We start from the raw sequence: 12,769 nt of genomic DNA, 5'->3' as shown, positions 1-12,769 counted from the left end.
TCTAAAAACTGACCTCTGACCTCTCATCGCTGTCCTAACCTCTGTCTTTACCCGTGAGATTGATCCCTTACGTGGCTTTTCCAGTCTCGGGCCTCCAATTCGGATCATTACAGATTTGGGAAGTCCAGCTTCCGTGGGGCCAGCATGTAGAGCCAGAGCATCCAATAGGGCCACGAGAGTTGAAGCAGGGACCCTCACATCTGTCTGCAAAGGGGCTGTAGAACTGTGTTTGTGAGTGGTGGGTGTGGTATTGCTGGGTGTGAGTAGGTGTGGTCTTTCGGGGTTGGGTAGGCGTGGCCTGCTGGCTGTGGTAGGTGGTGAGCATGGATTTATTGGGTAGGGGGTGAAATGATGAGTATAATGTTGTTGAGGAGGGGAAAGGTGTTGAATGTGGTCTTGCTGGTGTATGGGCTGATGGGCAGGTCTTGGTGGGCGTGGCCTCTGTGGTGGGCGTGGCCTCCATGGTGGCTGTAGACGAGTGTGGACATGGACTGATTGTGTCACTCACCTCCTGCAGCTGCATGCGCACTTTGTTGAAGGCTCGCAACCAGTTGGCTTTGGCCCTGGACATGGCATCCTGCCCTTCCTGGCCCTCTTCCTCCTCTCGAGATCTGAAACTAAGCCGGGGAAGGCAGGCAGGGGCTCAGAACGTCTCTGTGGGATCCCAGCCTCCCGCTCCATCTCTGCCTACACAACGTGCTGCTCTCAGAGGCCCACAGAGCTCTCTCAATGCTGCCCTGCACCTCAGTTCCTCCAGATACCTCTCCTCAGACTTGGGGGGCTCGGCTTCCTGCGCACGCTCTGCAGCTGCCTTCTCCTCAGGTGTGGCTGCTTTGGGGATGCCTTTGGCCACCTCGGGGACCTCTGTAGGCACAGCTGAAACCTTGTCATCCTTCTGAGGCGCAGCCGTTGGGAAGCTGATCCGCTTGAACTCTTTGGGCTCAGCCACAGTGGTGTCCTCCTGCTGGGCGTAGCTGGCCAGGTCATCAGGCACCTCCTCCTCCTCCTCCAAATCCTCTTCCTCCAACTCCTCCTCTCCCTCCTCCTCCAACTCCTCCTCCTCCTCTTCCTCTGGCAGCTCCTCATCTTCCAGGTCCTCCAGGTCCTCCAAATCCTCATCGTCCTGGTCCCAGCGGGGTGAGTCCTTGTGGTAACTCACGGAGCTGTGACAGGAGTGATAAGAATCGCGGTCCCTCTCATCATCCAGCTCCGAGCCCTGCAGGCTGTGCTCATCTGGGTCGAAGTCCTCGCTCAGCTGTGAGCTTCCCTGGCTCAGCTCCCCGGAAGAAGCATAGCGGCTGCTGCCTGTGGGGCTGTGGAGAAACGGTCAGATCTTGGCCACACCACCATCCCCCCCACCCCCAACACCATCACCCAGGGTGTGTTCAACAAAGTCAGAGTGCCTACTGTGTGCTCATTCTTGCTCAAGAGACCAGGAGCAAGGCTGCATCACCCAGGCCCGTAAGCGGCATGAAATGAGTGCTTGTGTGTGCTCGATGCTGCAACATGGACCACACATCTGCTCATCGTAGAATGAGCACCTACTGAGGGGGCTCATCCCTTTCGGCTCCAGGAACACAGGCCCACCTATCAGCCACATGTGTGCTTATCATGGATCAAGCAGCCATTGTGTCTATGTTACTGCTCAAGACATTAGAAACACGGGGCACATGAGCCACGCACTTACTCGGCATGAATTGAGCCCCTGTTGGGTACATGCTGCTGTTCAGGCACCGAGAAGCACTGGCTTAACTGAGACTCACAGACCCTTGCTCTACTGGTATAGCTTCAGCCATCTCAACAATCTCAACCTGTGCACCCACTCTTTCTTCCCTGCAGCCCGTGACACGCTGCCATGCCCAGTCATCTATTATAAGCTCCTAATGTTCAACCTAGATTATTCCAAATGGAACCTGTCCCTGCCCATAGCCAAGCCACCTTGTTTGGCAGTTTGGATGTCAACCAGGGGTGATGTGCACACACACTCCTAGTGGTGAGGTTTTGAAGTGCACCGCAGGGCTGAGCTGGCTGAGAGGCTGGAGTCTACCACCCCTGCTTACTAAAGGGTAGGATTGGAGTCTTCCCTACTGGCTTCCGTAGGCTGGGTCTGAATTCATTCCAATGAGTCCCCTGGCTCCTTGAACCCTTGATGGAAACCTTCACCTTTGATGGGGAGATCCCACCACCACGCTCGTCCCTGTCCTCAACTGACCCCACAGCAGGTCCTGGTCCACTCATGCCCTTTGCAGATGCACGAGCTAGCACTAGCCACAACAGGCAACATGGGGATCAGAGTAGTGGTCTCAGTATACAGACTCTGCCTTGAGTCCATTGCTGTTCCTTAGGCCTCTCCACAGCTAAGCGTAGGGGGCCCGCACCCTGTCCCACCATCTGTCCCTCCCAGAGATTGCCACCAGACACCACCAGTCGAGCATAAGAGTACTTGCAGTTCAGTTGGCATAGTGCCTGAGTAGCATGTGTGAAGCCTTGGTTTCCATCCCTGGCATGGCATAAACCAGGAGTGGTACCTGTCATTGTTACAGTTGGTAGGAGAGGGCAGGAAGCACATGGAGCCAGAACATTTAAAAGGGGGCTCGTACACAGGAAGAGAGGTGGCACCTAAGCCTTGATTTTGTTTTTTTGAGACAGGGTCTCATGTAGTCCAGGTTATCCCATAACTCCCTACACAACTAGAAAAGGCTCTGGAAGCTACAAGAAAAGTGCCAAGGACTAACATAGGTCTCAGTGGGGTATAAGGGCTTGCCACCAAGCCTGGTGACCTGAGTTCAAAGCCACAAAGCAGTGGGGAGAGAGGGAAGCCAACAACTTGTTGTCTGACTCCCTAACACACGATATAACACACGTACCCCCAAACAAAATAAATGTAATTTTAAAATGTAAATAGAAATGTTCTGTGAGATGAGCCCGTGCATTCCCGGCCACTCCCCAGCTCCACAGCCACCTGAGCGCCCGCGGCTCAGAGAACTCCTCATAGCTGTGCATGGAGTCACTGTAGGACTCCCGGGACCCCAGAGGGGGCGGCCGCACGGAGTACTGGTGCACAGAGGCGTTGGGCTGCGAAGTCGTATAGTAGGGCGGTGGGATGCTGTTGCTGGTCTCACTCCTATAGTCACTGTCCCGGTCATCCACCGCACTGTCGGGGTCGTCATCTGCAGGGAAGAGGAGGGAGAGGAAGGGTGAAGACTGGAGAGCACACAGTGGGTCTAAGCCAGCCTCCCTCTGGGGCGTCGTCATCCTCTGCTACAGCACTGACAGAGGCTCTAGCAGGACAGTAGGAAGCTTCCGGTGTGTCAGCTGTCCGGCCTGGAAGGACAGGGACCCCGCTGTGCGGCCTGGGAGGATGGAAATTCAGCTGTGCCACCTGGGAGGATGGTGATCCATCGACTGGGATACGGCCAATGCTGTGAAGGGGACTCCGGTCTCACGGAGCCGCTCATGCTCACATCCTAGCAGAGCGCGCCCTCTAGAGGTCGCTGAACAAATGTCAATCAGGACCGTTTGCCGCGCTCACTGCAGCACCTAGACCTGGTTATCTGGCTTTTGTTTTTAGCTAAAGCTTCATACAGGAAAGACACCCCAACTGGAGTCTGTGCTTTGTACCAACTGTTTATAAAAGTGTTATATTATTCTGGACGTGGTGGCGCATGCTTTTAATCCCAGCACTTGGGAGTCAGAGGCAGGTGGATCTCTGAGTCTGAGGCCAGCCTATCTACACAGTAAGTTCCAGGACAGTCAGGGCAACACAGAGAAACCCTGCCTCGAAAAAAATTATATTACATGTATTCATTGAGGGGCACATGTAACACAGCACGTGTATAGAAGCCAGAGAAAATATTGCAGGAATCAGCTCTCACCTTCTGCTGTGGGTGACAGAAATCGAACTCAGATTGAGTTCCCACTGAGCCATCCCACCTGCTCCAACATAGGGTTTTTGACCAAACTGCCTACCACTTTGGCTTTGAGAGAATCATCTACTTTGGGCCCCACTAGCTTCCCTGTGACACAACCAGACTGAGGCTTTAACCAGAAGTATCTGCTTTGCACAGGCGGCACTGGAACCAAGGGCCTCATGGATGTTGGGCTAGTGGTCGACAAGGGTAAGGATGGCTTAGGAAACTGGTTTTCCCTCACGGACATGGCCCTGGCTGCTGTTGATGACCAGGCCCCCCTCTCCTGCAAGTGTGACATGGGGCACTTCTAGAGTGGTGACGGGAACAGAGATGGGGATGTGGGGGTGAGGTCACATATGGGGCCACATAATGAGGGGCCTTGGGGTCTTTAAGATGCCTGCTTCTCTTTACTTACTCTGTTCTCCCCAGCCAAAGTAATTCCAGTTGCCTACGAGAGAACAGGCACAGTGAACCTCAGCTGCCCTCTCTTCTCGCCCCCCACCCCCACCCCCCAGCAAGGAAGGCAGGCATGCTTCTGACTTCCCCAGGGCACCACCTCTCCAAGTCCCCATACTATCTCCAGCACGGGAATTTTAAAAAGCAAAACAAAAGACAAACCTCCAAACAAACAAACAAAAACCCCACAGGGGCTGTGCCTCCCCCTCCTCCTCTTGGCCTGAGGATCTGAGATAGAGTCTCTCATAGTCTTTTGTGCTCTCCAACCAGGCTGGACCACACTGGGCTGTGAGCTACTTCAGTGACAGACAGGAACACTAGCTCAGCAGTAGCTCGCTGCTGCTCAGAAACCTGAGGCAGGAGGATGGCTGAAGCCCAGGATTTCTAGTCAGGCAGGGTCACCCAGGAGTCAAAGGTGGTGTAGTCAAACCCTAAGACAGTGGTGGCTGATGTAGTGGGGTGGGGTCCCTCAGCCCTGGACTCCATGCCTGGCTTGGCCCTGGCTGTCACTTTCTCAGGCCATCCAAGGCAGCTGCTGGGACACAGCAAAGCAGGAATTGCACACCAGACTTGGCTGCTAGACCGAACAGAGGGGGAGGGGGCAGAGGGGGAACAGGAGTAGGAGCGGGTGGGCGGCACTCACAGCACTGGCTGCTGGGCACTGGCAGCGGCTTGTCCTGCTGGTCCTGGAAGGAGTACTGGGGAGGGGACGGTGTGTCAGGGACAGTGGACAAGGTTCACTCTGGTAAGCCCACTGCACCTGACTTTATGCAGCCACGGAGCAGGACAGAGAGACAAAGAAGACAAACCAAGAGGAGCAGCCAGGAAGCCCTTTGCTGTGTCCCTCCTTCCCCACCCCCCAAGAACACCGCATGGGTTTGAGCTGTGGATTGGGACACTCTGAGCACAGAAGGGAGAGCCGCCTAAGGCTGGGATGGCAGGGAAGATGGGGCATTTCATGTCTCCATATGTCTCTGGAGAGGTTGGGTCAGGAAGCTCACCTGGAGGTGACTCACCTCATCTTGGTCACGCATGGCATTCAGCTGCTCCAGCTTCTTGGCCCAGTAGCGTGCCTCCTCCTCAGGGATGTCTACAAGCAGAACCTTCACGTCCCTGGCTCTGGGGAACCCTGGCCTCCCTCCCTTGGGCCCTGGTTCAGTGATGTGGGGAGTTCCTGGGGAACCCCAGGAACAGATGGAGGGGGAGGGGCAGGAAGCCAGGAGCTTTGGGAGGGATTGTGAGGACCTTGAAGGCTACAGCCTCCCCAGCCCAGTCCCCAAGTGGGCACTGTGACCTTGGGTCTGGCCACACACCCTGGGACTCACCCAAGGGCAGCTCAAAATGAGCGTCCAGGAGGATGCGATGGAAGGTGGGGTCCTTGGTCCCACAGATCTCACTGTCCGCCATGATGGCCTGAGAGTCCAGTGTGAGCCACTCTCCTGGGCCCTCCTGGGCATGGGTGAAGGCATGGGACAGGGGTCAGGGCCCCCAGGGGGGGCAGGGCCCAAACACTAGCTGCACACTAGCCTCTCTTGAGGTAGCCTCTTCAACCTGCTCCCCTTCACCTTACAGCAAAGGTGAGACCCCACTTCCCAGGTGAAGGATTTTACAGTTGTGCCTCCAGACAGTAGACCCAGTTCCTGGTCACCTTCAGAAAGCTGCCCAAGGGAGTGAGGCCCCCACACTGCTCAGGAAAACAAGCACTATGAGCAACTGGGGTCCTTCTGACTCTTCATTTCTTTACTACTCATACAATGATAATCTTCCATGGAGAACACTGGCTGCTCCCATGGGGTTCAGGCTACCGTCAATCTGGCCACTGAGAACATCCTGGGTCCCCTTCAAGATACTTCTGGATCTGGGTCTCATGGCTGCTGCATGTCTGCTGCATGTCTGCTGCGAGTATGCTGCGTGACTGCTGTGTGACTGCTGTATGACTGCTGCATGGCTGCTGCGTGGCTGCTGTGTTGCTGCTGCATGACTGCTGCATGGCTGCTGTGTGTCTGCTGCATGGCTGCTGCATGGCTGCTGTGTGGCTGCTGTGTGACTGCTGCATGGCTGCTGTGTGACTGCTGCGTGACTGCTGCATGTCTGCTGTGTGCTGCTGCATGTCTGCTGCGTGGCTGCTATGTGGCTGCTGCCTGTCTGCTGCGTGGCTGCTGCGTGTCTGCTGTGTGACTGCTGTGTGGCTGCTGCATGACTGCTGTGTGGCTGCTGTGTTGCTGCTGCATGACTGCTGTGTGCTGCTGTGTGTCTGCTACATGTCTGCTGCATGTCTGCTGTGTGTCTGCTGCCTGTCTGCTGCATGTCTGCTGTGTGACTGCTGTGTGGCTGCTGCGTTTGTTCCCTTCCTTTCTTCAGTTATTTATAGAATAACAAGCACAAGCCCTGTCAAAGCCTGGACCACCCTGGGTGCTGTTAGTCCCCAGGAGCTCCTGGTCACCAGCCTGACTTCTGAGGAGGCCACAGTCCTGGGACAGATACCCTGGGACCCACAAGGCTAGGAAAGAGCAGGTTGGGCCCTTAACTGGCAATCCATCCCTGGTGGAATTCTCTGGTGACTGCTTTGAATCACTAGGTGGTAGCCCCAGCTGAGTCCATGGGTAGGGGAATAAGTCTTGCTTTCCTTAGACACAGCCCCTGGCTCTGCCAGGGGCTCTTCTCCGCCTGTCACTCACCTCATTGGACTGGCGGATGGTCCGCAGCGGGATCCACACAGTACCCACCATCGTGTCCCAGATGAGACCCTTGTTCCACACCTCCACGGTCAGGCCTAGATCCAGGCGGTTGATCTCACTGTGTGCACAGCACAGGGGGATGGGAAGGAGAGAAGGCAGGCTCAGAGAGGTCAGTGTGCTGGCCTGAAGACACAGCATACTGCAGTAGGAAGCCAGACCTGGAGGAGCCAGTACCAAGAAAGGCAACACACTGATTCATTCTACGGATGGGAAACTGAGGCCACAGGGAAGAGCTTGTAGCTCAGACTATTGTAGGCAGCCAGAGTTGAATCTGGAAGAGAAGGGCTAGGAACAGAAGGTAGCAACTCCCCCTCATCTTACTGGCCCTTTGTGGGGTCATGAGACCCCAGCAAGGCTGGGCAGGCGAGGAACACGCTCCTCCCTGACCTTTCTCTTCTGGGGGTAAAATTCGGGGTTCACTCTTGTACCATGTGACTTCTCTGGGCCTCCCTTTCTTCATCTATGAATGAGGCAGGAGGATCAGGTTTCAGGTCATCTTCAGTGATATAGTGAGGTCAGTCTGGGCTACTTGAGACCCTGTCTTAGAAATAGATAAAGCAGAACCTAACAGAGAGACTGTTTTGTAAATGTGGACGGTGTGGTCTGCCTGGCTGGGGCTTGACAGAGGAGGGAGTAGGTATTCGGTGACTAGTGTTTGTTGTGCACCCCCCACCCGACTGATTCCGGTGGAGTGTACCCTCGGAGGTCACTCTCGGAGGTCACTGTGGGCTTCTACCCTCCTTACAGCAGAGGGAGGCTGGGAGCTAAACAAGGCAGGAGTGAGGAACCCCTCCGTGGTGAAGTGTGCAGAGGAGCCAGGACATAGCAGCTTGGCAGCGGGTCAGGGAAGGAGTCCTGGAGGGGGTGGCCATCTGGGGGGGGGCGGTGCAAAGGCTGAGAGGATGGAACTGAGGGAGCTGCTGGGTGACACTGAGGTGGCTTTCAGCATTTATAATCCTTTCCTCTGCCTGGAGGGGAGCACCCTACAGGAAGTAAAGGGGAGGGCGGAGGAGCAGGTCTTGGGGTAGAGGGGCCGGGAAATGTGGTAGCTGTGGCCTGTGGGCACGGGACGTGGGGCCTCACGGTCTCGAAAAAAACAAAAAACAAAAGAAAAAAAGAAAAAAAAAAGAAGGGCCTGGAGGCAGGTGTAGAGCCTGGGCTTGTAGTGTGGTCACAGGGGAGACAGGGAGAGGACTGAGCAAGAAGCAGTGCAGGGTGGGGGTGGGGTTGTAGGAGGAGCCAGCTATGGAGCCGGATTATTGTGGGTGGGGTTTGTGGTGGATCAAGTGTGGGCAGAGCCTTCAGTGGGATGGCCTGAAGAGGGCTGTGGGCGTGGTTATGGGCGGGGCTTTCTGGTGGGAGGGGATGCTTACGGGGGGGGGGCGGGTTTGTGTGGGCGGGGCCTGTCCGGGTTGGGGCTTTGTGTGGGCGGGGCAGTGGTGGACCAGACTTTTCAACAGCTGGAGGGTTTTTGTGGACAGGGCTTCTGGCTGAAGCAGTCCTTAGTGAGGGGACCTTGGGGGATCTGTGGTGGGCGTGTCAGATGCGGCTGCTGTGGGCGTGGCTCCTATTGACACGTCCGGGGAGGGCGGGGCTGCACACTCACAACATGAAGTCCTGCTCCCAGCTGGGCTGGCTGCCGCGTACAGCTATGGTAGTGCTCTTCACGTTCTGCACCTTCAGCGTCACGTATGTGTTGAACTTCTCTGCAGCGGGAGAGCGGGGCAATGGCCGGCTGTTCCCTCCTGGGTCCGTATGCTCACCTCAACCCGGAGGGTGGCTCAGCAGACCCGGGTCCCAGAACCGCCAGTTATCATCCATTCTTAAATTACACGGGGAAATGGAGGCCAAGTCTAAAGGGTTTGGTTTTCATCTGGGAAGACCGACAGGAGGGACTAACAAGCCATATAGGAGATGGTGAGTTCAAGGCTAGCCTCAGCTACAGAATGAGTTCCAAGCTAGCCTAGCCAGCTTAGGGAGACCCTGACATAAAATATACAGACAGTTTGGGACTAGGGCTGGAGTTTAGTGTGGGCATGTGCAAGCCTCGGATTCCCCTTAGGTCTCAGGCGCTGTCTACCTCTGGGTTCCTCTCTAGGAGGACCCTGACCTAGTTGGGGGACAAAGCTCACACATAAGATGAACCTGCCCTCTGCATGGCAGCAGCTGCCAAATTCCTCAGGCCAAGGAGACCAGACGAACAGACAGGACCACAGCTGACAGTTGACTGGGACAGTACAGGACAGTTAGGACAGAATACTTACCTTGGGCACCGTCAAACTTGGCTTTTTTGACTGTGAAGAGAGAGATGGAGAGAGCCAGGAGGGTTGTGGGGATGAGAGAGAGAGAGAGAGAGAGAGAGAGAGAGAGAGAGAGAGAGAGAGAGAGAGAGAGAGAGAGAGAGAGATGCAGAGATGGAGACACAGAGAGACATGGGGAAAAGAGACATAGGAGAGAGAGAGAGATGGAGGGAGGATTATCAGAGGCAGGGAGGAGGAGGAGGAGGAGAGAGAAGAAGCCATCAGAGAGCCGCAGAGCAGAAGGCATCAGGCCCATGGGCACAGCCCTTCCCTTTCCCCAGCCTCCCTATGGGCTCTTGACCCCATCTCAAATAAAACCGGAACTGGGGAACTGGCAGGAGGCCTCCCCTTAGAGGCCTTCCAGGATGACATAGACATATGGAGATGAGGGGACAATCCTGAGACCCTGGCTCAGCTGTCACCTCACTCAGTCCAAAGCCTGGTGTAGGTAGAGCCTGAGGTTAGATCCACCAGTCCCTCCCTCTGTCCCTTCTTTGGTTTTCCAGATGTCCTTTCCCATCCCTTCCTAGGTCTGTGTAGACAGTAGGCAAACCCAGAGCATGGAGGATAAAAGATTTGGAAAGTCAGGCTCTCCTGTCTTCTCAGCCCTCACTCCCAGACGCCATCAGCACAGCTGGCTCCTGGTGACTAGGAACAGCCCATGAGAGACAATCTCATACACACGAGTGATTTTTACTTCACAAATAACAACACACGCGCACACGCATGCACACGTTCCAGACCTTGAGATTCTCAGTGTCTGAGCTCCTATGCCATCACCCAGCCCCTGTTGAAAAATTCATTTTTAAAATGCCAATAAATTTGGCTTCATGCCTTGCACACAAAGGATTGTGGAGTGTGAGTGGAGGAGGGGAAAGGCATTCAGCCCCAGAGTGAGAAAAGGCTGAGCTACATCCTAAAGCTCTGAGCCTTCATCCTAAGTTCACTGTGTTCTCCACATCTTCCCAGACCTCCAGGCTGTTGTCTCCTCCATCTCTCTGTCATGTCCCCCCTTCTCTGTGACCCTCAGCCTCCGTGCAGCAGGCCCTGGGGCTGGAGGGTTAAGGCTATTCAGGTCCTGCAAACCCTTGCTGGCTGGCTGCTCTGACAACCCAAGCCAGGCTTAGTCTGAGCTAGGACTCAGGAAACCCAGGACCTGAGTAAGGACAATCTGTGGAGGGGAGGGCCTTGGGGGAGAGGACAGCCACAGTGGGGGAGGAGCCCGGAGGAGGGTGGTTAGGGGTGAAGTTTCTGGGAGAGAAAGGGAGTCTGAGAAGGAGAAAGATGGGATGTTCACAAGCGGATTTAGGTTGTCTGTTCAAGGAGTCCATGTGTCTGGGGGCAGGGAAGGGCGTCTTGGAGCAGTGGGTGTCAGAGCAGGGGAGGGGGAGAGTATCTGGGGAAAGGTGTGTCAGAGCACGGAAAGGAAGGGTGTCTGGGGGTAGAGGTAGGGTTTCAGAGCTGGGTGGGGGCGGGTGTGTCAGATGGGGGAGGGTGTCTGGGGAAAGGCTGTGTCAGAGCAGGGGGAGGAGGCCAGGAATCTGGGAGATGCAGGTCAGGGGCTCCGGGTGTCTGGGGTGTTAGAGGGTTGGGTCCTGCTAGTGCAACTGCTCCGTGTATATGTGTGTGTGTTCCCCATCACGTCCCCAGCCACTGCCGCGTCACATCCCGCCACCTCCCAGTGCTGGGGTCAGCGGGCGGAAGCGCCTGGTCTGCTCAGCTATTTATAGCGCACCGAGGCTGCTAGCGATTCAGGTTCTGGCATCGATTCAGGTTCTGGCGCCTTTCACGGCCTCAGTTTCCCCGCTGCCCCTCCTTTTGATCCCTTGTCACCCGCACTATTTTTATTCTCTGGCTGGCAGCCTCAGATACTCAGATCCGTTTTCTGATTAAAGACGACTGTCTAGAGGAGACTTGTCCAGATCCATAGGGCAGGGTGGGGAACCTGGTCACCAGGGAATCGTCTAGAAGGGCACAGGGCATACTAAGCAAAGCCACCAGACCTTCAGGAAGCCATGGATGACAACAGACGATGCTAGCTGCGGCCTGGGCACCGGGGAGGGACAAAGCCAGGGCTGTCACCCTCCATCCTACAGTAACATGAAGGAGACAGGATGTAGCACAGACAGTTGCAGGGGGCAGGTCCCTGTTGCTGGATAGTGTCAGCTGTAGGGTAGCTGGGAACTGCGTTTCGCAAAGGATTCTGGGAAAGGAGGAAGGAAACAGACCGTGGCGGTCAGGCACCTCACTGAAGGACCCTGACCCAACCTTCTTGCCCAGTCCACAGTCAGCCAAGGAGTCCTTTCCCTCCTGTGTGGCTCTAGGCAAGTGGATGAATCTCTCTGGGGCTCAGTTTTCCTTGTCTGTGTAGTGGGGTTACTATGATGGATGGGCAGGTTCAACTCTGGTACTATTCAAGTTTCAAGACAAATTTATACCCACACTCCAACAGTCTGTCTCTCTCTCTCTCTCTCTCTCTCTCACACACACACACACACACACACACACACACACACACACACACTTTCACTCTCCCTCTCTCCCTCCTCTGTTCATCCTGTTCCTGAAATAGTTATGGAACCTTTAAGACCTACACTTGCCATCCCAGCACTCTAGAGACTAAGGCAGGAAGATGAGCTCAAAGCCAGCCTCTGCAACCCAGTGAGGTCAGGAAATGGTGGTGGGAGGTGCAGCTGGAGGGAGTTCAGTCTTTAAGAAGTCTCTCTCTCTCAAGCTGGGCAGTGGTGGTGCATGCCATTAATCCCAGCACTCGGGAGGCAGAGGCAGGTGGATTTCTGAGTTCGCCTGGTCTACAGAGTGAGTTCCAGGACATCCAGAGCTACACAGAGAAACCCTGTCTTGAAAAACTGAAAAAAAAAAAAAAGTCTCAAGTCTCAAGTCTCTCTCTCTCTCTCTCTCTCTCTCTCATAGTGATTGTTTGTAGATCTTTTTCTTTTTTTCTTTTTCTTTTTTTCTATCTTTGGAGACAGGGTTTCTCTCCATAGCCCCCCCCCCCCCGCCTGTCTTGGAACTCACTCTGTAGACTAGGCTGGCCTCAAACTCAGACTCAGAGAGATCCACCTGCCTCTGTCTCCCAAGTACTAGGATTAAGGTGTGTACCACCATGCCCAGTTAAAATATATCTTTTTTTTTTTTAATGGAGGAAAGAGCTGTAAGCTAGCTACTATGAAAAAACTCAAACCTGAGTTCAGATCCCCTAGAGAGCCAGACTGGATGTGTCTTTTGTAACCGAAGCTCTAGGGAAGCAGGGACAAATGGATCCTGGGATCCACTGGCCAGCCAATCTGTGTGCTCAGTTTCAGTAAGAGAGTCTGTCTCAACAAAGTGGGAGATGCCTCAGCAA

At 55.0% G+C, this 12,769-nt stretch overlaps 1 protein-coding gene across 3 annotated transcripts in view; it reads right to left on the bottom strand.

Moving 5' to 3' along the window:
- The window catches only part of Unc13a (unc-13 homolog A), a 46,557-nt gene that overhangs the window by 31,571 nt on the left and 2,217 nt on the right, over positions 1 to 12,769 (bottom strand). For all 3 annotated transcript variants that reach the window (XM_085843836.1, XM_085843839.1, XM_085843837.1), the window contains exons 2-11: positions 9,370 to 9,399; positions 8,712 to 8,811; positions 7,046 to 7,163; positions 5,693 to 5,816; positions 5,384 to 5,457; positions 5,011 to 5,065; positions 4,327 to 4,359; positions 2,963 to 3,170; positions 762 to 1,313; positions 509 to 617 (exon numbers count right to left, since the gene is read on the bottom strand). In XM_085843836.1, the coding sequence (XP_085699962.1) occupies positions 509 to 617; positions 762 to 1,313; positions 2,963 to 3,170; positions 4,327 to 4,359; positions 5,011 to 5,065; positions 5,384 to 5,457; positions 5,693 to 5,816; positions 7,046 to 7,163; positions 8,712 to 8,811; positions 9,370 to 9,399 (1,403 nt within the window). The remainder of the gene's footprint in view (positions 1 to 508; positions 618 to 761; positions 1,314 to 2,962; positions 3,171 to 4,326; positions 4,360 to 5,010; positions 5,066 to 5,383; positions 5,458 to 5,692; positions 5,817 to 7,045; positions 7,164 to 8,711; positions 8,812 to 9,369; positions 9,400 to 12,769) is intronic.

The sequence above is a fragment of the Mus caroli genome, unplaced genomic scaffold (assembly GCF_978045245.1).
Source record: "Mus caroli unplaced genomic scaffold, Mus_caroli_1 scaffold_10, whole genome shotgun sequence".
NCBI classification, from domain to species: domain Eukaryota; kingdom Metazoa; phylum Chordata; class Mammalia; order Rodentia; family Muridae; genus Mus; species Mus caroli.
Note: the sequence above shows the minus strand (reverse complement) of the source record. Positions and strands in the feature narration are given on the sequence as shown.